The following is a 21,104-nucleotide window of genomic DNA, read 5'->3' as shown; positions in this document are numbered from 1 at the left end:
TATGATTCTGTTCTTCTGATATATTTGGGATTAGTTTTCATTAAATAACCAAGCTGTTTGAACAGTCCAGCCTCTTTATTCATCTGATGGATCATCAACATTAGAAATTCAGTGCATAGCAAGTGGCTTCTCTCTGGCATAGCTATTTTAGCAGTGCAGACAGAAGCTGAATGGCAGAACTGGGTCCTGCACTGCTTTTGTCTGCATTTTGGTCAGGCCAACAAGACCTGAGTCATCTGTGTTATTTATAGCTGAGGATGCAGGGAGATCAAAGAGTTTGAATGGAGCTTTGGGGGACTTGGGAGGGGAAACTGGCACATTCGATGCCTGCAGAGAAAACAGAGACCTGTGAGAAGTTGAGATGCTGGCAGTGCTTGGAGCCATTGTTTTGGGAAAGGCACCTTGTGTTGTGCCATGTTACCCAGAGGATCTATTTTATGGAGTTGCCTGTAGGATTCCCAGTCACAAGAATACTTGGGTAACTGGAAGAACATGTATACCATCACCAGGTGAGGGACAGTGGTAATCTTGGTTCCTTGCTCCAGATCATCTGCTTCCAGCTTCCTCTTCCCTCCTTGCCGTAGGCTTTCCTGCTGTTCACCTGTCCTTGCTGATCACTGCAGGACCAGCTGAAGGATGGCATCACCCACAAATATGCCCTTCTCATGTTACAAAGGTGCTAAGAGCTTATTATCCCTTCTAGTACTGTGGAAACAGTGTTTTCCTCTAAATCTCTTACTTGTAAGGTTTTGCAATTGGCTTTGTAACATTCTGATCATTGCTTGCCTTGTGGGGAGATTATTGCAGAGAGATTTTCCTTTTGCTTTCATAGCTTGTAGCTGCAGTGGTCTGAGGAATGAATTCAGAATAGTTTAGAGGCTCCCAAGTAAATTATGGAGATGGCTTGTAATTCTCTATTATGTACTTACCTGCAAGCAATTAGTATGTATACACTTCTGGTATACCCTAGTGTCCAGGGGCACAATGAACACTAGTGCAGGCATGTTCAGTGACTTCTGAGGAGGAAAGGCTGAGGAATCTGGGTCTGTTTAACCTGGAGAAGAGCTGACTGAGAGGGGATCTTCTCACTGTTCATCAAAATCCAAAAGGCTAGGGGCAAGAGAATGGGGCCAGACTCTTTTCAGTGGTGCCCAGCAACAGGACAATAGGCACAAATGACAATCCAGGAGCTTCTGTCTGAACATGAGGAAAAACTTCTTGCTGTGAGGGTGATGGATCCCTGGAGCAGGCTGCCCAGAGAAGCTGTGGAATCTCCTACTCTAGGGAGATTTCAAACATTGTGATTCTGGGCATCCGTGCTTTAGCAGTGGGGCTGGACTAGGTGGTAGACAGAGGTCCCTTCCAACCCTTACCAGTCTGTGAGTCTATGAATTGCCATCAAAGGGAGTGGGACGTGTCTGGTGTGTGTATGGTGCTCTGTGAAGCAGATGCTTGTATGACTTGTGCTAACAGAGCAGTGTGACCAGGTTAAAAGCTCCTGCCCTTGGCTGGGTCATCTTGTCCAGCTGCTTGTGTATTGGAGAGAGATCAAATAGATTTTGCCTTTTGCTCAGTAACACTGAAATCTCCATGCTCTCCAGTGTTTCTTGTTTGTTTTTTACCTATTTTTAATTAACTGTTTCTTGGCCTATATTGTTTCTTTTCCAGGATGTCCTTACCAGCTTTATTTCCCACCTTCTAGGTAGATCTTTGAGTAGTAAAGCCTTCTTTTTTTTCTTCTTTTTTTTTTTTAACTCCATTTTTTTCCAGCTGCTTCTTTGGGGTTGGGTTCTTAGGTGCTTTGGAGAGCTAATCTCATGTGATTAGTGTGCCCACACACAAGATGTTTGCGTTTGGCCAAGTCTCAATATGTAGGCAAGATACAGCAGCACACATCAGCATGCACTGGAGGTCAGTGGTCCAGCTGCTCTAAGGTCTCCAGCGGCTCTAAGGTCTCAGCAGACTTGGTGCTGGTCCCATGGGGCTGAAGGTTGGGGTCTTAGAGGCTTAGGGAGTGCAGGCACACGCCATTTTTCTTCTTGATTTTTCCAGATGATGGAGAAATTCTGAGCTGAGCTATTGAATGTTACTGTCTCAACTTGCTTGCATTGATGAACTTAAGAGGATAAGCCTTATTCAATACAACTCTGGTAGTTAGTGTGGGCTATCAGGCAGTTTGATGAAGAATTAGCAACAGACTTCTCTTTGTTCACATGGGCAGGAAATGCCAGGCACTCAGCTTCCTTGTTCAGAGTGCCAAAATGAGGAGGACAGTGACCAAACCAACCCTTGGTGAAAGACTGGTTTTCATAAATAACACCTTTTAGCACAAAGGGTGATTTTAAAGGTGGTTGATGTGTGATTTAGGTTGTTGTAAGTGCAGTTCCCAAAGGAAACAAGGCTCTGTGCAGTCAGGGTAAGCATCACTAGGTTTATATCTCCTCCATGTTCTGCATCCCCTTGATAAGTTTGAAACTGGGGGATTATTGTCAGATTTTATAGAGCATGAGTCTTGCCAAGCTGATAATTTGTTGAGAATTCAGGGCAACTGGATTGGTATCCCAAGCTGGACTGCTATTTGAGCTTAACCCTTAAATTTTACAGAATCTGCGTCTTTGTACAGCTCCCACATCCTCACACACTCTGAAAATTTAGCCTCATCAGCTCATACGTTTGCAGATGAACATTACTTTCACTACTCATTTCAGCCCCAGGGGAGAGGGTCCTGTCCTAACTCCCAGTGGAAGAACAAGGGGGTAATGGGCACGAACTGGGACCCAGGAGGCTGCATCTGAACAGGAAGAGAAACTTCTTCACTATCAGAGTGTTGGAGCCTTGGATCAGGCTGCCCAGAAAGGTTGTGGAGTCTGCCTTTCTGGAGAGATTCCAAACCCACCTGGACAGTGTGATCCTGGGAACTTGCTCTGGGTGACCCTGTTTTAGCACAAGGGTTGGACTAGATGACATCCATAGGTTACTTCCAACCCCACCAGTGTGTGTTTCTGTGTTTCCCAAGGCGTTTGTGGTTGCCTTGTTAGGGATCCCAGCAGCAGCAGGGTAACTTTCTCAGCAATACAGGAACCACAATTCCCTTTCCCTTCTCTGCTGTCAATTTATGATTTGTTGCATAAACAAAATAAATACTTTTTGTTTGAATTTTAGAAACAGAAAAGATCCCTGTAATGCGTGGACAGTGGTTTATTGATGGTACCTGGCAACCTCTGGAAGAAGAGGAAAGCAACTTAATAGAACAGGAGCATCTCAACCGCTTCAAAGGCCAGCAACTGCAGGAGAGCTTTGATATGGAAGTATCAAAACCTGTTGATGGGAAGGAGGGTAAGATTGTGTTTCATTCACTATTTTTATAGTATGTTCTCTGGAAAGTTGGAGCCTGGTTTTGAACTCATAGAACACTTTGGGTTGCAAGGGACCTTTAAAGGTGATGTAGTCCATCCACACAAAGTCTTAAGTAAGAATGTGATCTGTAATGTCCTCCATCCAACACAGTGGGTGGATATCGTGACAGGCATCAGTTTGCTCTCCCATTTTTCAGTGCATCCTGGTGGTGTAGGATTTCCTGCTGCAGCATGCTTGAAGAACACTGAAAATTATATTTATGGGTAAAACTTCTTGTTCCTCTTTTGCTTCACATCATGTATCTTTTAATTGCATCTCACTCAAAACTGCAATCTCTTGATGGAACAAGAAGAGGCAGTCTCCAAATACAAAGCAGCTGTTAACTCTCGGGGTAGCATTCCTAATTCTGCCCTGAAAGGAGTATCAGTTTCACAGATCACGTTGCATTTTCCATTCTTGGTCAGTCTGCGGTGAGTAGTTCTCAGCTATACTAAATCTTGGACATTCATTCCTTTGTGGAAGTCCTTATATTATAATGACCAGGTGGAGGACATCAATTAGCATTCCTGGGAATCTCAGTTAAGTGCATTTAACTTTTTTGAGAATAGCCATCTGAAATGGGTTATCTATTACTTAAAGAACACAGTGACATTGATTGCTCAGGGTAAGTTCAGTATTTTGGGCTTTCACACTTCTGTTTATTGCTTGTCACTTGGTGAACAATCTACAAACTGGGGGCTGCAAGTGCAGAGGCCTCACAATATATTTTAGCAGGAGTTTTGTTGCGTTATTCTTTACAAAACAACTTCACTTTTAAACTCTTTCAGTTAAACTGTGTAGAAAGCAGTTACGGAGTGCAGGAGTGGCTGTATTTTGGCCTTGAGCATGGAGGAGCTCTTGCATGTGAGCTGCATGGACCACAAAAAAGTACAAGCTTGTAAATAAATTGGGAGCAAGGAAGGATTTATGCTGCTTCTATGATTACTGTAAGAAAAACAGGATACAATTTGTTGAATCAGGGAGCTTTTTCAACAGTAGGGAGAGTAACTAAGTTTCTAAATCCCCTTAAAGCTACAAAGGAGTCTTTGAATATTTTTTTCCTATTTATCCCACTTCAGAAGATCTTTTCCTCTGGCCATGCCTACAGCACAGTCTCCTTCAACAGCTCTGTCAAGCAGATGCATAAAATGATGTGAGCCCTGAGCTATAGTACCATGCCAGTACAACTGCCCTTTTAAAAGGCGTTTATACCTGTATTTCTGTCTGTTTGTACTGCTCTATTGTTCCAGTGTACTGGTACAAAGCTCAGCATTGTTAGTACAGCTGCACCCTGTTTCTGGTAGGGGTAGTATGCTTTTGCATGAAAAACACATCTTTTCATGCTGCTGAGTGCTTCGAGCCTTTGGTGGCTTAATTCTGGAAGGAAGGAGTAAGATAAAGTTGGAAAGGAGGGAGAGAATGATTCAGTTGTACTTGGATTGTTCTTGAGTAAGGAAGAGAGTTCAGGTTTTTTAAGAAAAAGTCTGGTCTGTGGAGCAGAAATTTTCAGTTTAGTTGAAAGAATGATGAAAAAGACATAATCCCTAATACATATGCAAATATAAGATTAGAGGGGGGGAAACCTCCAAAGTCAGACACCAGTGCATTTTTCAAAACTGAAGTTGAAAGAAAACAAAGCACAAAACAAAACCAAAAAAGCACAAACAGGAAAAACAAACACAAACAAAACACAACAAAAACACAGAAAGAAAACAAACCACACACAAAAAAAAAAACACAAATAAAAAATCCCAATCTATGTGTGCAGTTGCTGCAAATTGGGCTGTCAAGTTTCCAATAGCTTTCAATAGATTTAGTTGATTTTTATTTTTTTTTCACAGTAATAGGAGAGTTGCAGGAAAATTACAGCTACCAGTAAGTGTGAATAGGGTTCAGGGGTTTTTTTTGTCATTATAATATGCCTCTGAATACATCTCTGATTATCTGGCATCCATGATTGCCATCTGCACGTGGCACTGGGAGAAGCTTTACAACTTGAATTATTTCTGGTGAAGTAAACATAATTAGTTGGAGAAGTGCTGAATTCAGGTTATAAATTCCTTAAATGCTACAATTTGTTGTAATTGCATCCTGCATGAAACATATTATGGTCCCATCAAGGTGGTGGTTGTTTAAGTCTGCTGAGATTTCTGAAGCACAGTGTCCATGATAAATGTTGGCATGTGACAGCTGACTCCTCAGACTACCACAGACCAGCAGAATGTCTTCATGTCAGGGAGGGATCCCGAGAGCATGAAACTCTCTTCATTGACCCTACATAGGAGCTTTGTCTCCTAAAACCAGGCCAGAGGAATGCTGCTGAAGTCCTGGTGCAAGCAGATGCTGCAAGGCATCACCCATTTCCTCCAAAGCTTGACCACACTGTTTCACATTTTACTATCCTGGAGTCTGCTTTGATCCTGACCAAATTCCACATAGGTTTTTCAGTTTAAATGGTTTGCTGTTGATAAAGGAAAGGATGTTGCTATAAATGGTTGGACTTGGTGATCTTAAAGGTCTTTTCCAAGCAAAAAGATTCTGTGATCTTTAAGACAGAGTAGTTAAGAGGAAACCACACTGATGAGGATGAGGAACTGGGGAGTTGGCTGCATCTCATCTGCTTTGTTGGGAAATTCAGTGTCTGCAGCCTGCATTTAATGCAAATCACACATTTGCACAAATCTGCATATTGACAGATTCAGGAAGGCACTGGCTTGTCTTTGCATAAAGTAATTGTATATAATTTTTCTGAGCAGAATGAGAGTCATCCTATTGTCCTTTTGTAGTTGTGTTGAGGAGCAGAGCTTGGCGTTTGCCACTCCAGTCTGTGCTAAAAGCTGTCAACTGGGATGACACCTTAACCCCTAAATGAGACACTGCACTGCAGTAAGAGTACATGTGGGCTTCCAGGTCTGGTTTGTTGATCTACTGCTCTATTGAGAGATACACCATGTTGGGGAAGATTTGAAGACCTCAAATTAATTTGTCTGGTACTTGTTTTTTCATCCAAGTAACACTAGACTATTTTTTCATATTAGCTTTGCCTGTTCTTAAGAATAATTTATTCTTCAAACTTAACATATGTAAATTAACATCAGCACCCAGAGTAGTGCCCAGTTCTAGGCTTCCCAGTTCAAGGAAGACAGGAAACTGCTTGAGAGGGTATAGCAAAGAACTATAATTGGGGGACTAGAGCACCTGTCACATGAAGAAAGGTTGAGGGACTTGGGCTTTTTAGCCTGGAAAAGACTGAGGGAGGGGGTCAATGCTTGCAAATACTTAAAGGGTAGGTGTCTGGAGGATGGGGCCAGTCTTTTTTCAGTGGTGCCCAGTGACAGGACAAAGGGTGACAAGCACAAACTTGAACATAGAAAGTTCCATCTGAACATGAGGAGGAATTTCTTTAGTTTGAGGGTGGTAGAGCACTGAACAGGTTTCTCAGAGGTGATGGAGTCTGTAGTAATTCAAAACCCACTTGGATGCTGTCCTGTGCAGCTTGCTCTAGATGAACCTGCTCTGGTGGGAAAATCGGACATGATGATCTCCAGAGGACCCTTTCAACCCCTATAATTCAGTGGTTCTGCAACAGAGGTGTGACATTTTGATCTACATTTTTAGGTTCCAAATGTTAAATATTGGATATGAACTTCAATCCTTAAGATCTGGAAGTATGTGAGGTGCTTATGTGATCAGATTGGGAATGGGTTTTATCTCTGTGCAGGAACACTGACCCTTCTCATATTACATCTACCTATTGGTTACACTAACTATTGTAAAATAATTCCATAAATATTTCTGAGACAACCTAGATTATAATCCTTGTTCTGTGAAGCAGTATTGCAGCTGAAACCACTTGGAAGGGACTAGGCAAATGGTATTGTAGTACTCTTTTAGCAGTCAATATAGCTTAGAGCTTACAGAACCGCATAAGATTTGGAAATGGCTTTTGATGCAGACAGTAAATTCAGGACTTAGCTAAAGTAGTTCATCAAAGGAGCAGTGTTCTCAAGATATTTCAGTAATATCAAGGCCATTGTAAGATAAAACAAGACCACGAACTCAGATCAGAGCAGGTTCCTAAGGGCTCCCAATGTAGATATTTTGCTAACGGCATTAACTGCAATAAAGGCAGTGATGTTCAGACCAAGAACTTCTTGATGGAGGGTCAGACTCACTATTTCACTGTTGATTTTTCTCTCTTGCTCTGTGTCCGGAGCCCACATATCCTGTGCTGTGAGTTCCTCAAGCACAGAGGAGATGTTAGTAGGCAGGTGCCCAGTTTCAAGCGCAGGAAGGCAGTCGGAGATGGAAAAGTAACTTCTGTCACAGTGTGACTTTCATCTGCAGCTTCAACCTGTGGGTTCAGTGGTTTACCGCAGTAAAATTGTCATCTCTTGCCTTCCATGTCTCAGTGATGGTGTCAAACAGCAGAGCAGGAGCAGCAAGAGCTCAGTGTGTTCCTGGGGGGGTAGTAGTGAATGGTTTCTTCCACTGCTCTAGGTTACCGTGAGGGCTAGTTCTGATTCTTCCATTCAAGACCACTGAGCAGTGGCTCAAAGGGTACGTGATAAAATGACCCTTGGTATCAATAATACCCTCTAGCTGCTTTAATGTTTGTCTTGAGCACAAGTCACATCAGGAGCAGCTGAGGAAACTGGAGATGTTCAGCCTGGAGAAAAGGAGGCTGAGGGGGAGACCTTCTGGCTCTATAGAACTTCTCAAAAGAAGGTTGGAGCCAGCTGGGGGTCTGTCTCTTCACCCAAGTAACAAGTGATAGAAAAAGAGGAAATGGCCTCAAGTTGTGCTAGGGGAGGTTTAGATTAGATATTAAGAAACATTTCTTCATGGAAAGTGCTGCCAAGCCCTGGAAGAGGCTGCACAGGGCAGTGGTGGAGTCCCCATCCATGCAGGGATTTAAAAGCCGTGGAGATGTGGTGCTAAGGGACATGGTTTAGTGGTGGGCTTGTTGGTGCTGGATTAACAGCTGGACTTGATGATCTCAAAGATCATTTTTCAACCAAAATGGTTTTGTAATTCCATACCTACCTTAAGAATACTTGTTACTATCACAACTACAATTGAGTACCTATCATCTGTAAATCTATCATCTTTTTGAGGTATGACCTGACAATCCTAATTAAGGCTGAAGTGAAGCTCGAAACTTAATATATGTGATAGTATGATAGGAATAGATGTCATTCAGTGTATTTGCACAGAGGGATGCTCAGAACTCCTAAGCAACCTGATTCCAAATGGATTTTATCCAACTTAAAGTCAATCCTGCTACGTGTAATGGATTGAAGCAGACGAGCCCCAAAACTCCCTTTGACAGAAGTTATTCTATGATCAGGTTTATGATTCTGTGATAGATGATAAGAATTGTAGAAAAAACCCTGTGGGTCAGAATCAGAATTTTTTTAATGCATTGATTTTTTGAAAGGGTATAAATGTATTGGGGGTTTTTCTGGAATTTCATTCATTTTTCTTTTTTTTTGGGATGTGGTTACATGCCACAAAAACGACAGAAGTTGTATTTGGAATAGTTGGGGGATGGGGGGAGTAATTATGTTTGAAATAATATTTACTTTCTTCATAAAATTTATATAGATTTTTGTCACAGCCTGCTAAGGTTAACCTTTAGGTAGGAATGTCCTAAACACAGAGTCACACAGATCAAGAGGGATTTCTGGAGATGGTCTAGTCCTATTTCCTTGCTCAAAGCCACACAGTCTATGAGAGCAGGTTGCTCAGGATGTTTCCAGTGGGATTTTGACTACTTCCAACAATGGAGACTCCACAGCCTCTCTGACCAGTCTGTTCTAGTGTTTAACCATCCTCACTGTGTAATTTTTCACCCTGTAGTCTTCTTGGATTTCCTGTGTACATGCTTCTTGAGTGTTGAACTGCCAGTAAAATATTCTACAGACTAAATTATTCCATCAAGTCTCAAGTGCAGTAGCTATGAGCCTAATTTTCTTCTCCTTTGATGTGAATAGTAATATACTTGACTTGCATCTGCATTAAGGCATCTGCTGACAGAGCTGTTAGCTGAGATTGTGAAGATGTGGGATCCTGGACCATCACCAAAGCCCCTGACACAACCATGGAATATCACTCATGCTGGCATAAGTTACTGGATCATGGAGTATTAACTGCACCTGGTGTTTGTAAGGGAAGGTGTCATTCACTCTCACTTCTCCCCTCTCTCCTAATTGGTTTCACAGCTTAATGACTGTGGATGCAGAAGCCAGGCTGGAGAGTCTTGTTTTCTCACTGGGTTTTAAACATGTTCTCTTGACTAACTCAGGTTTTTTGAGACTAAAACATTTTGAAATTAAGATTTATTTGTGTGAGTGAGGGGCCCACAGAAAAGGGAAGGTGTAGATCTGTGGGTCTTTCGGCCTTGCTCAGGAACCCCTGAAGAAGTGGAAAAGTATCTGTCTATTATGCCTGAGTTAACCGTGAAGTTCTCTTGTGGGAGTGCCAAGAGCAGCTTCTTCCTACTAACATAGGTTGACCTGCTCCTTAGCAGCAGCTTTCACTTAACCTTCCATATTTCCTTCCATAATCACACAATACAGAAGTCCCTGAAAAAAGAATCCTTTGGATTGCTGTGCAGCATTTCGGTATCTTCCTGAGGAGTAAAATTAAAGATGATTGCAAGTCTAACAGAAGCTGTGGACTTGTCTTACCATCAAGAACCTCAGCAGCAAAGCATGAAACCACGTTGTTGCATTTCACCACAGAAAACAGGAGTTGCAGAACAGGGTAGAGTAGGGTTATTTTGGCTAATCTAGCTTTTAATGGTCCACTTACACTCCTTGGGGAAAATTATAGGGGGGTGCTTAAAATTAAGTTGCTTTTTGCTTCTTTCTCAAATGTTCAGCATATACTTAAGAGGGTTTACTGGGTTCTACCCTATACAAATTTGTGCTTTTGTAAGTATAAATGCAAAGGCATTTGGTGAACCTGATTATACTGTGTCCCAGCTGTCCTGTACTGATGCCTTTAGCTTTGTTGTGCTATCATAACTGTTTATGAAGAGGGAAGAAATTAGATTTGGCTAATGTGACCTGACACTTTTGCTACAAAACCAGGGGTGTGTTTTTAATGTGTATACAGAAAATGTGCCAACTTCCCCCCCCCCCCCAAAAATGATAAATACTAATGAAAATTATCCCCCTTTTAAAAATTTTACTTTGAAGCTCAGTGTTTTTACTTTTAGTTCTCTACTACCTCCCTCCCTTCTCCCTCCCTTCTTTGTTCAAATGGAGAGGATATAAGGAGAAGTCAGAGGCTGCATGTCTTAAGCGAAAGCATTCCCAAGGTACAGTAATTGTAGATTTCTTTTTTTTTCCTGTAGTACTCCTGGCTTAGGAAGCTTGAAAAGCTAGTTTGCTTATCCCAGTTAAATGTGTTACATTTACATGCTTCAATTTCTTGAGTTGTATTCATGCCATTTCCTTCAAAAGGGAAGGAAAAAGCATCATAAATCTTAGAAGAAAAAGTAGAAGCCTTGTGAATCTTAGAGCAAAGTAGATGCTAACACTGTTCTGCAGTAATCCTTATTATAATTGTTTGTGAATGTAATGAAAACTGCAAAAGTTTGTTTCTTATGCTCTTTATATGTGGTTTGGCTTTTTCAATAAACAAAAAGCAACACTTTTAGGTTTGGTAGTGTCAGAGAAAGCATGGACTGGGGGGTGTATTAGGTAATCTTTGTCACTTTTTCTGGATAGTGCATGCATCCTTAATTTTAATGTTGTAAATAATTTTTACTGCAGCTTTTAGATTAGCTGAATGGAATGAGACTTTGCACATACAATATAAAAAGAGAAAGGCTGATAAAACAGGTGATTAAAACCTTTGAACTTTGCAGCAGCTGACATGCAAATTTGTTTCTGAAATTGGGAGCAGATCTTAGAGGAGCTGTTACTGATTGCAGAGGCTCAAAAGTACTTGTCACTGGTCTTTCACTGCAACCATTAAAGCCAGCAGTGATTAAACTTTTACAGACTTCAGTGACTGTGGACCTGGACCTCTGGAAAATGCACCCTAGGTTTAAAATGTAAATGTTTAGAGGTAGGTTTAGAGTTATCCTTGTCACGTCATGTATGCTTCTAGCTCTTGGGGATGTTGTAAAGTATGAGAATTTATTCTAAAATGCAGGAATGTTTGCCTTTTTGTTTCCTTTCATTATGTTTTCCCTATAAATTGGTCCAAATGAAAATGTTTTAAATAAAAATTTTTGACAGTGAACTTTTCCTGTCTCTTCTCACACATGGAGCTTGAATCTCCTAATGGTGATTAAGTGTTACTGCCTGGAGCAGTAGGAAAGAGCTTCTACCTTTTGCTTTGTAATTGTAATTGCAATCTTTATTTATTTTTTTTTCCCTCCAAATCATGTTCAGTTGTGGTAATGAGTGTGCTTCAATTTAAAAGTAATTGCTGGTACAACAAAAAGTGACACTGATTAATTGAGAGGTGGTAAAGTGCAGTATGAAAATGACAGAAAAGTGAAACAGCCCTTTTTAATTAAGAGCAACAGCCCTTTTAGTGGTTTGTCTTTTTTAGTTGTTGTTGTTTACATAAATAAGAAAAATCTACGACTGTGCCTCAGGTTTATGTATCAGAGCTTTGGAGCTGTTTAAGAAAGAACAATCACAGCCAAATTATGCTCTTAGCTACCTGTGGCAGGCTCTTGGATAGAAACCACTGCTTACTGATGGCAAGACACCTACATTTAAATAAAAATACATTTTAAAAAAGGTAAAAAAGAAGGCAGAAATGGTTTTCAGACAGCACATATCCCTCTTCTGGTCTTTAGCCCTGCCTGGAATGACAGTGCCTTTGTGGTGGAGATGAAGGTAAGATCAGCTCTCAGCACTTCAAAGATGCTTTCCTCTAAATTAATTTTGTCTTGAGCACAGTCAAATTCTGTTAGAAGAGAATCACCCCATGCTTTGGTCTTGGCAGGGATGAAAGTATCATGTAAAAAAACCCACAAGTGCTTGCTTTGAAAAAAGACATTTAATTTAAAATGCCATGGTGAAATGTCATGTTCAAGTGCCTGTCTGTCTGCACTTGATGCTGGAGGTGTTCATCTGCTCAAGCACTTCAGCTGGGAGGATGTTTACATGTGTGTATCTCCAGCTTTCTCCATAAGCATCAAAAACAGTGCAGAATTTCTGCTCCTCAGTTATTCTCCAGTTACTTTGATTCAAGATGAGTTTCTACAGTCTTATTGAGATCAGATTCTTCAAGGCTTTAGGAATATAAGTATTCTGGTTTTTTATGTTTAACTCCTCATTTCTCATCTATAAAGGTTTTCTCTCCTGGTGAAATGGAAGGTTTGTGTTTTTTCACCTGGAGGAAGTACTTTATTGATTCCTCTCCTTTCTCCTGTGCTTTTCTCCGTGGTTTTGCATGGCTTGCTCACTCCTGTTCAGCATCAGGTTGTCTTCCATATACAGTGGAGTTGTGCCTTCCCCATACTCATATTCTAGGTGTCTGTCTTGGTTGATATTGCTGGGAAAAAAAATTCCCTTTTTTTTTTCTGGCTACAAAGGAACTCAAAACTTGATCTAATTTCCATGAGCTTGGCTTTCAGTCCCAAAGTAGAAGACTAAGCAGGGTTTTCTGCCACTGGGGAAAATGCACCTGAGGAGGTGCCTGCTAAGAAGTCTGTGTATATTGTCAGTGTTAGAGAAGCAGTTCATGTCAATATAAAGCTGTGAGAAGTCTGGTCCAGACCAGAGGGAGATTCCAGTCCCATGGTTTTACAGGAGACCTTGCATTTTCTATGCCTGACATTCAGAGATGTTGTAGCTGCAGTCAGACCTCCGTGAAGCTCAGCAATACCCTGGCCTGGTGCTCTGGAGAGAATCCACAAACATGGAAAACATGTTCCTGAAGGACCCAGAAAGCAGAAGAACTAACACAAAGAGCATTCCCTTGTGCTGTACCCACTGCCTAATCTGAATTCTGCAAGTTGGCTTCCTCAGCCATGGTACTGCATGCCTTGGTGACTTCCTGACACTCTGTGAGATCTCTTGCTATGAAAAGCTCCTGAGCTGTCAATTTTACCATCTCTGCAGCATGCAGGAGATTTCTAGGACAGTCACTGTTTGTTCTGCAAAGAAAATGTAAAACATGTTACCTAATCATTTTCAGGAGAAACCAACCTTCTTTTCTTTGTGATCAGTTTCAAAACAGAAATAGCATCTCTTGTTATGCCACACCTGGACAGCGCAGTTTGCATATTTTGATTTCTTTTTAGGATGATGATTTTCAGACTGCAATCAAATCTTCTCCAAAGACAGGTTTTTGTTTTTCTTTTAATTTCCTGCCTCACTATTAAGACCCTGGGACCGGTGGCAGCAGAAGCACATTTTGGTTGGACTCCTGAGAGTCTTGAGAATCTCCTCACCATCCTTGGTACAGTGAGGGCCCTCATGAGGAGGAAACTTGTTGCAGGGGTGGGGTTCTTTTGCTTAAAGAGTATCTCCTGATTTGGTGACCCTGCATGGCAGGGGCATTGGACTTGATCTCCAGAGGTCCCTTCCAGCCCCTACCCTTCTATGATTCCTGTTCATAGTGACATAAAACCAATGTCTCTACCTCGATGTGCCTGCACACATGGCTTATGGATCCTTTATCCTTGTGACTGATCTCAGCTCTTCTCTCAGTTTGGTTTCTGCCATGCAAATCTGTAAGGCTGTACCTTTTCTGCCTCCCTAGACACTGTCATTGCTACGACACAGTAAAGATAAAGCACAACAACAGTTGTCAAGTTGTGTCTCTCTTCTATTTTTAATGTGTTTTCTTGCACATGAAGAGGGCCTGGAGGACACAGTGATAGATTTTTCCCTTACTGGGGGAGTTTGTTCCAATGGTTGACATCACATCCAGGATCTGAGGATGAACAGACTTCTCAATGTTGCTATAAATTAAGAAAGAGAAGACAATGTCCCACCCCACCATAGTAAGAAGATACTTGCTCCTTGTCCTGTTGCTGGGCATCACTGGAAAGAGTCTGGCCCCATCCTCTTACCCCCTGCCCTTTAGCTCTTGTTGATTATGGAAAAGATCCCCTCTCAGGCTGCATTTCTCCAGGGTCAACAGCCCCATGTCTCTCAGCCTTTCCTCCTTCAGACATGCTCAAGGACCCTCAGCATCTTCATAGCCTCTGATGGACTCTCTTCAGTAGTTCCCTGTCTCTTTTGAACTGGGGAGCCCAAAACTGGAGCCAGTATTCCAGATGTGCCTCCACTAGGACACTTTTTTTCAGTGAGTGAGCCTCTATACTGCTGGTTTGGGCTTTGCTCAGGAGAGTGCACAAGGCCAGGCACTGAAAAGCAAAGCAGTGAATGTGTTGGCAAACAACATTTGTGAAGAGATGCAAAATAAAATGTAAATATGTCAATTTAAGTTGCAAAATTTGTCATCTTACTGGCAAATTGGTAGATTCTCTGTAAGGCACTGTCCATACACATGTCCTGGATCCTACTGCTTCCCTAAAAGCTGCTGATGTTTTGTTGTTTAAGGAAAACTGAGAAGCAAGAACAAATAAACACTTGTATTTTTATTCTGGGTGCTGGGCAGAAAGGAAAATTCTGTAGTCCAAGGCCTGTAAAAAGATCTGAGCTTGAATTCAGTACATCCAGATGTCACTGGCAACCCCTACCATTCTGTCATTCTGTATATACTAACAATACAACTCAGAGAAGTAAGACTCCCTGTTGTCACAAGACAGAGAAGTATGTTCCTACTTCAGGTTTCTGGTTGTTTCATGTGGTGCTTATGTTAACAGTAGACTGAATTCTTCAGGTTCCCTTTTGAAACCATTGCTAAATATGTAGAGAAATGGCATTGGTTATTTCATCTGCGGTTCCTCAGTGCTTGCATGTGTTGTATTTCATTCTGAAGTGTTGTTCAACATGCGTGTGTTTGAGGAACACCATAAGAGTAAGAATTAGAAATTGTTCTTCCCTAATGAGAGTAATTCATGCAGGGTAAGGAAAACCTGCTTCTCCCTGTATATTTTGTCATGTACTTGAGTCCAGAGAGAGTTTCAGGTTACTCCTTTCCAAACTGCTTTTTTTCAGTAGTAACAAGTGACTCAGCCATAGGCCTCTCTGCCTCTGCATGCTTTGGACCTTGAGCACAATGTCCCAAGGTACCGAGCTTCAAGCTCTTCTCTCTCAGCTTCCCCAGGAACATATTCAGAGAGGAATTTTAGCACAACAGCTTTTAAGGACCTGCTAAACAATGCATAGCAAGTCTGTTTGTCATGGAGTTGAGGATGGAAGACATTGCAGAGGCATCTGCAAGGCAGTGTCGTGCCTTTGCTGCTAGACTGTGTGCCTATATCAGGACATCAGTCTCTGTTGCACTGTCTTTGAGTCTGAAAGAGGAAGCTTGCTGAGAATTTCCTTTCCTTTCCTTCTCAAGTTCTAAATAGAGCTTTTTGGACCTGGACCCATCTTTCTGTCTGCAGAGGTGTTTATGAAAGCATGTTCATTGATTACTTCTTGCTCTGGTCAGTCATTCCCCTCAGCTGATGTCTGCTCTTCAAAGCCAGGCTTCTTCCTTTCCTGTTCTTGCTCTGTCAGTGTAAAACAGCAATACAGTTCATGTTATTTTGGTTTTTTGAAGGGGTAATCCTTTTCTAATCCCCTTGCTTCTTACAGACTTCATTTAGTTTTTTCATCAGACTAGGTCAGACCTTGGCAAAGAAACCAAACATGCTACGGGAGAAAGGTCACGACTTGTGGTTGGTTTGTGCTGTAGCACATTTAAAACATGAAATCATGATGGCCCAACCTTTCTCAGAATGCTTTTAGAAGAGTATTAAAAAAAATCATTTCGGTGGTTTCAAGTAGGAGATGGGTTAGAGCTCTGCTTGTGATGGCAAAAAAACCCAAAACGACACACCAACAAACCCAAAGCAGCCTCCCTGGGTGTTTTCCACAACTTTGAACTTTTGAGCAAGGCTGATGACAGTTAAGTAACACTTCTTTTTTGTCACAGGGTTATTGCTGTTGTCAGCTTTCCAAATGCTGTGTATCCCATGTTAGATGAGACCTATGAAGCAGATTTCCAAACTCAAGGTGAAACCCAAATTACTACTAATACAGCTGTGGTACTGCTTTGCTCCTGCAAGCTCCAAGCTTTAGATGAGACATTCTGATCTGCATTATAACATGCTTGCTGGGCTTAATCCTGACAATTGGGTAGTGTATGTCATGAGGTTGGTCCCAGCGCTCAATCAGTTCTGAATCTGGAAAACACAATAACTGCACAAAAAACACTGGGCCTCTTAGTGGCTTTTGAAAGAGCTAGATTCTGTTCTGTGCCAGAAATTACTCATTCACAGGCTTGCTCATTCAACCACATTTCCAGCTCCTAGATATTTCTGAAAGGAAAGAAATGCAATGGAGCCTTCGAGTAATGGAGTCATTGAACGCCTCTGGGTCACTGCAGAGTGCCGTCAAAACCAAGGATCTCACTGTACAGAGCCAGGAGAGAGAAGATAGGAGTGAAATGTCTTTTTCTAGTGCTGAGAGTCCATGGGGCAGCCCCTCAGTCATCCCACCATCCTGCAGTAGTTCAGGATGCTTTGCCCTGCCTCCACTTAGGTTTTGTCTTTAGCTAAGGGAATATTTTGAACACCTGCCATCCCAAAATAAGGGTGGGAGGAGAATGATGTGAACTGTCCTCGGAAGTGGTCTCCAAACTGCTGCTTGTCCTGGGCAGATTAATCCTAAATGTAAAAACCTTTCCAAGGTAAGAAACAATACAGATTTAGGTATAACAGAGCTTTAGCTTTTGACCTGTATATGAATTATTCTTTTGTCTCTATTTGAAGAGGTTTTGTTTGTTTGTTTTTAATCTTACCCATCTAAATTAAATGTTGTTTCTTTTTGCTGCAGCTATTCATAGTCTGAAGTTGAGTCGCAACCATGTGGACTGGCACAGTGTGGATGAAGTGTATCTTTACAGTGATGCAACCACATCTAAAATTGCAAGAACTGTTACACAGAAGTTGGGGTTTTCCAAAGGTAATATTTCTCAGAGTTTGTGAAGAATAATGTGAATAACTATGGCAGTTTTTACAGACAAGTAGATTAGGGTCTTTAGGTGGTTGTACATAATCATAACTAGATGTGAGTGGGCTGTGAGTTAATTGTATTGCATATTATTGTTTTGGATGCAGCACTCAGTATTACAATGATATGAAAATATTACAGTGTCAGAGTGTCACAGGCACAGTAAGAGAATTACAGTTCCCTTTGCAACCTTAACTTCCCCAGTGTGTGCTTGCATGCTGTGATGGATTCCTCAAATACACTATCACTCCTTCACCTTTCACCACCTCTTGCCTTTTTTTCTGTTCATTAAACATACCAACTGAGAGGAGGAGTGAAAGATTTAGACAGGAATTGTTTTCAGTAGGAATCCAGGCTTGGTTTACCTCAAAACTACTAGTCATAGAACCAGCAAGGCTGGGATGGTTGGAAGAGAGAATGGTCTCTATCAACCAAAAGGCAATTTATTGCCAACCTGGACAGCTGGAACTTGTCCTCTCTGGCCTCGTGCTCCTGCACAACCACAAAACCAAGAACATACACACCTAGTTTGTTCCTTGGTCTCTGAAGAGGCAAGGTCAGGTAATAAGTTTGGCTTTAAACTCCGTACTTCTGTTCTGTAATTATTGTCCTTTTACCCCACAGGGCTCTTGAGTGGATACTTAATTACTGTTTGCCCCAAATTAATACAGTTCAGTGCTTCAGCTGCAGAAGACAGTAAATGTTCTGTATCCAGAATATTATTTGGCTACTGTGCAATAAATAATACTTGTCCTAAACAATTTTGGCAGAGGAATTCCATTTGGTAGGCAATTTGGTAGAATTCCATTTGGTAGGCAAAACCTATCCTGTGTAAAAAATCTGCCCTTCAGGGTTTTGTAGTGTTTTCCTTCTCTTTTAAAACAAAACAGGTTGACTGTTTCCCGTTTTTTTGTGGTGGGGAACCATGCTGCCACCTTGTACATGACCCTCTGAAGGGGTTTCTGGACTCAGTGTGGCTGTGGTCCTCTCTAGGGGTCTGTCACTAGAGGGGGGTGGAGACACACTGTGCAGGTTTCTCAAGCATCTCAGAGAGCACCCAGATTTGCCCTGGTTAATTGATTATTGATTCTTCCACTGAACGGAAGAATGTGAGATTGGATCAGTCTGAAGTCAAACCAAGGTTTTCCCCATCAAAACTACAAAGCTTTCTTAATTGGGACAGAGAAAGCGTGACAGTGGGTGGCCAGACATTTCTGTGGTATTTCCATGCTGTGGGAGTAAGGCAGATATATAAAGAAGTTTAATGACTGAGACATACAGAGGAAGAGTATTGTGTTGTAAAAGTGCACAGCTATGCAAAATGTGGTTTTCAAAACATTTCTGAAATTATCTCTACAGTGGAAAAGGCCTGGTAATGAATCCATACAATTAGTATTTCCTACTCACTCGAATCCCTCAAGAGATTAAAGTTGCAGCTATTCCAAAATACATCTTATTCCTTCATGTATAATCTTCAGAATAATGTGTTGGTGTGAGCAAAATTAAGCTTCTGTCAGCATATAAGACCATTGCACTTCATAGAATGTAACTAATATAGGATGATGGTTTTTTTCTACAGCTTCAAGTAGTGGGACAAGGCTACATAGAGGCTATGTAGAAGAAGCTACGTTAGAGGACAAGCCACCACAAACTAGTCACATTGTGTTTGTGGTGCATGGTATTGGGCAGAAAATGGACCAAGGAAGGATCATCAAAAATACAGCTATGTGAGTGATCTGTAATATTTACAGTACCAACTCTAGCCTGAATCTAAGGCTGATTGTTCTAAATGATAATCAGACTTCTTGCTTTAGGCTGTATCTTTCCCTGTTTCCTTTTCCTCCTCTTTCCCTGAGTCATTAGTCTTAATGTTGCGGATATGCTACTTTCTGTGTTAGTTTGAATGTGTGTACTTAGTGGGAGCAGCTGCAAGCCAGGAAAGCAGGAAGACCAAAGGTACACTCTGTTTTCATGACCAGCACTTGAGCCTTCTAGGAGACTGGCCTGTGAATTTCTAGCAGCTCTGGTCAATTGCTTTGTTCGAGAAAGACATTTCTCATTTGGTCAAAATCAAGGAAAACTTTGTTCCTGCTGGTTGCCAGAACAGTGGACATGTGCATACTGGTAAAAGAGGGGAAGCAGGGACTCAGCAGGAATCATAGATTGGTTTGGGTGGGAAGGGACCTTTAAAGGTTTTCTAGTCCAAACCCCTTGCAGTCTGCTAACTAGAGCAGATTGCTCAGAGCCCCAAACAATCTGGCCTGGAGTGGTTCCAGGGATGGGGCATCCTGGTTAATTCTATTCTATCTACCATCTTTCTGGGCAACCTGCAGCAGTGTTTCACCATCCTCAGCATCAAAAATTTCTTCCTTCTCTCTAGTCTGAATCTCTCAGTTTAAACCCATCACCCCTTGTCCTGTTGCAACAAGCCCTGCTCAAAAGATTGTACCTATCTGTCTTATAAGCCCCCTTTAAGTTAGGAATGTTGGCATTGCTGAAAGGACACTTACTTCATGCCCTTGGAAGCTATTGGTGTGGGACTGCTTATGGAGTTTGGTGCATAGATAGCAGTTGAACAGTAAAACGTGATTGAAAGCTCACCAAATCTTTTAATTGAATGTCTGTTGTGAAGACTGGTTTGCTAATGGCTTTTGATTTGACATTTGAGCTGACTCAGAAGGCCACTTTGGGTGCTGGTGAATGGGAAGAGAAACTCTTGAGTTATTGAGAATGCTGAACATGAAAAGATTTTTGAATATTAGAAGAAATTGTCAAATCATGACAACAGCGTTGTGTGGGGAGTGCTGGGTTAAGGACTCCTTCACTAGCTGAAAGAAGAGCTAAAGTGTTAACTGCACATCTCTATTGTGCAGATGGTTTCATACCTGTGTCCCAAATAGTTCCATGCTCTATCAAAGCTGACAGTAGACCTACCAGTGACGCCTGTGAAAGTGTGTGTAGATCTGGTATTGCTGATTTCATGGTAAGACCTTTGTGAACCTCCCTTTAAACCCAGAATAACAACATAGGTCAGTGCTGCTGTGCAGTTGCTGTGGTGTGTGCCATCATGTCAGCAGCCTCTTGTGCTTCTTCAGCTCATTGTTCACTCCAGTGTCTTCTGGAGTAGTAGAGCAGACCTCTGGATTTCACTACTATGTCATTTGTCATCTCAAAGCAACAATCCATTACTCCCGAAGCCCCTTGTTCTGTCACTTCATTGCTCCTTTCTTCATGGTGTTTAAGAGCAAGCAATCAAAACCAAAGATAAAAAGATGAATTTATCACTAAATGTAAAAAGTGACATTTTTATAGGATGCAGTTACTGGGGATGCAAATACCTTGAATACAAGTTGCTGATTTAACAGTGATGAGAAATAAAACTTCCACCTTAGAATTATTAAGGGGCCTAGGCCATCAGCACTGCAGATCCAGAACAGATGAACTTGACTGGGGTGTTGTTTGGGGATATTAACCCAGACACAGGCATATGTGGGCACATTGGAAGAGACCCACCAAAGCTGTGTATGCAGCTTGCAGAGCAGTCCCTTTTACAGAGCAATGAAAATCTGTTCTAAATCTCATTGGCTTGCTTTTCCC

General features: G+C 41.6%; 1 protein-coding gene across 1 annotated transcript in view; it reads left to right on the top strand.

Annotated features, from left to right (window-relative positions):
* Positions 1 to 21,104, top strand: part of DDHD1 (DDHD domain containing 1) — a 78,062-nt gene that overhangs the window by 14,726 nt on the left and 42,232 nt on the right. The window contains exons 2-4 of the mRNA XM_009899543.2: positions 3,163 to 3,336; positions 17,331 to 17,459; positions 19,087 to 19,234. Coding sequence (XP_009897845.2) covers positions 3,163 to 3,336; positions 17,331 to 17,459; positions 19,087 to 19,234 — 451 coding nt within the window. The remainder of the gene's footprint in view (positions 1 to 3,162; positions 3,337 to 17,330; positions 17,460 to 19,086; positions 19,235 to 21,104) is intronic.

The sequence above is a fragment of the Dryobates pubescens genome, chromosome 5 (assembly GCF_014839835.1).
Source record: "Dryobates pubescens isolate bDryPub1 chromosome 5, bDryPub1.pri, whole genome shotgun sequence".
NCBI classification, from domain to species: Eukaryota; Metazoa; Chordata; class Aves; order Piciformes; family Picidae; genus Dryobates; species Dryobates pubescens.
The sequence above is the reverse complement of the archived record's forward strand: the minus strand, read 5'-3'. Positions and strand labels throughout refer to the sequence as shown.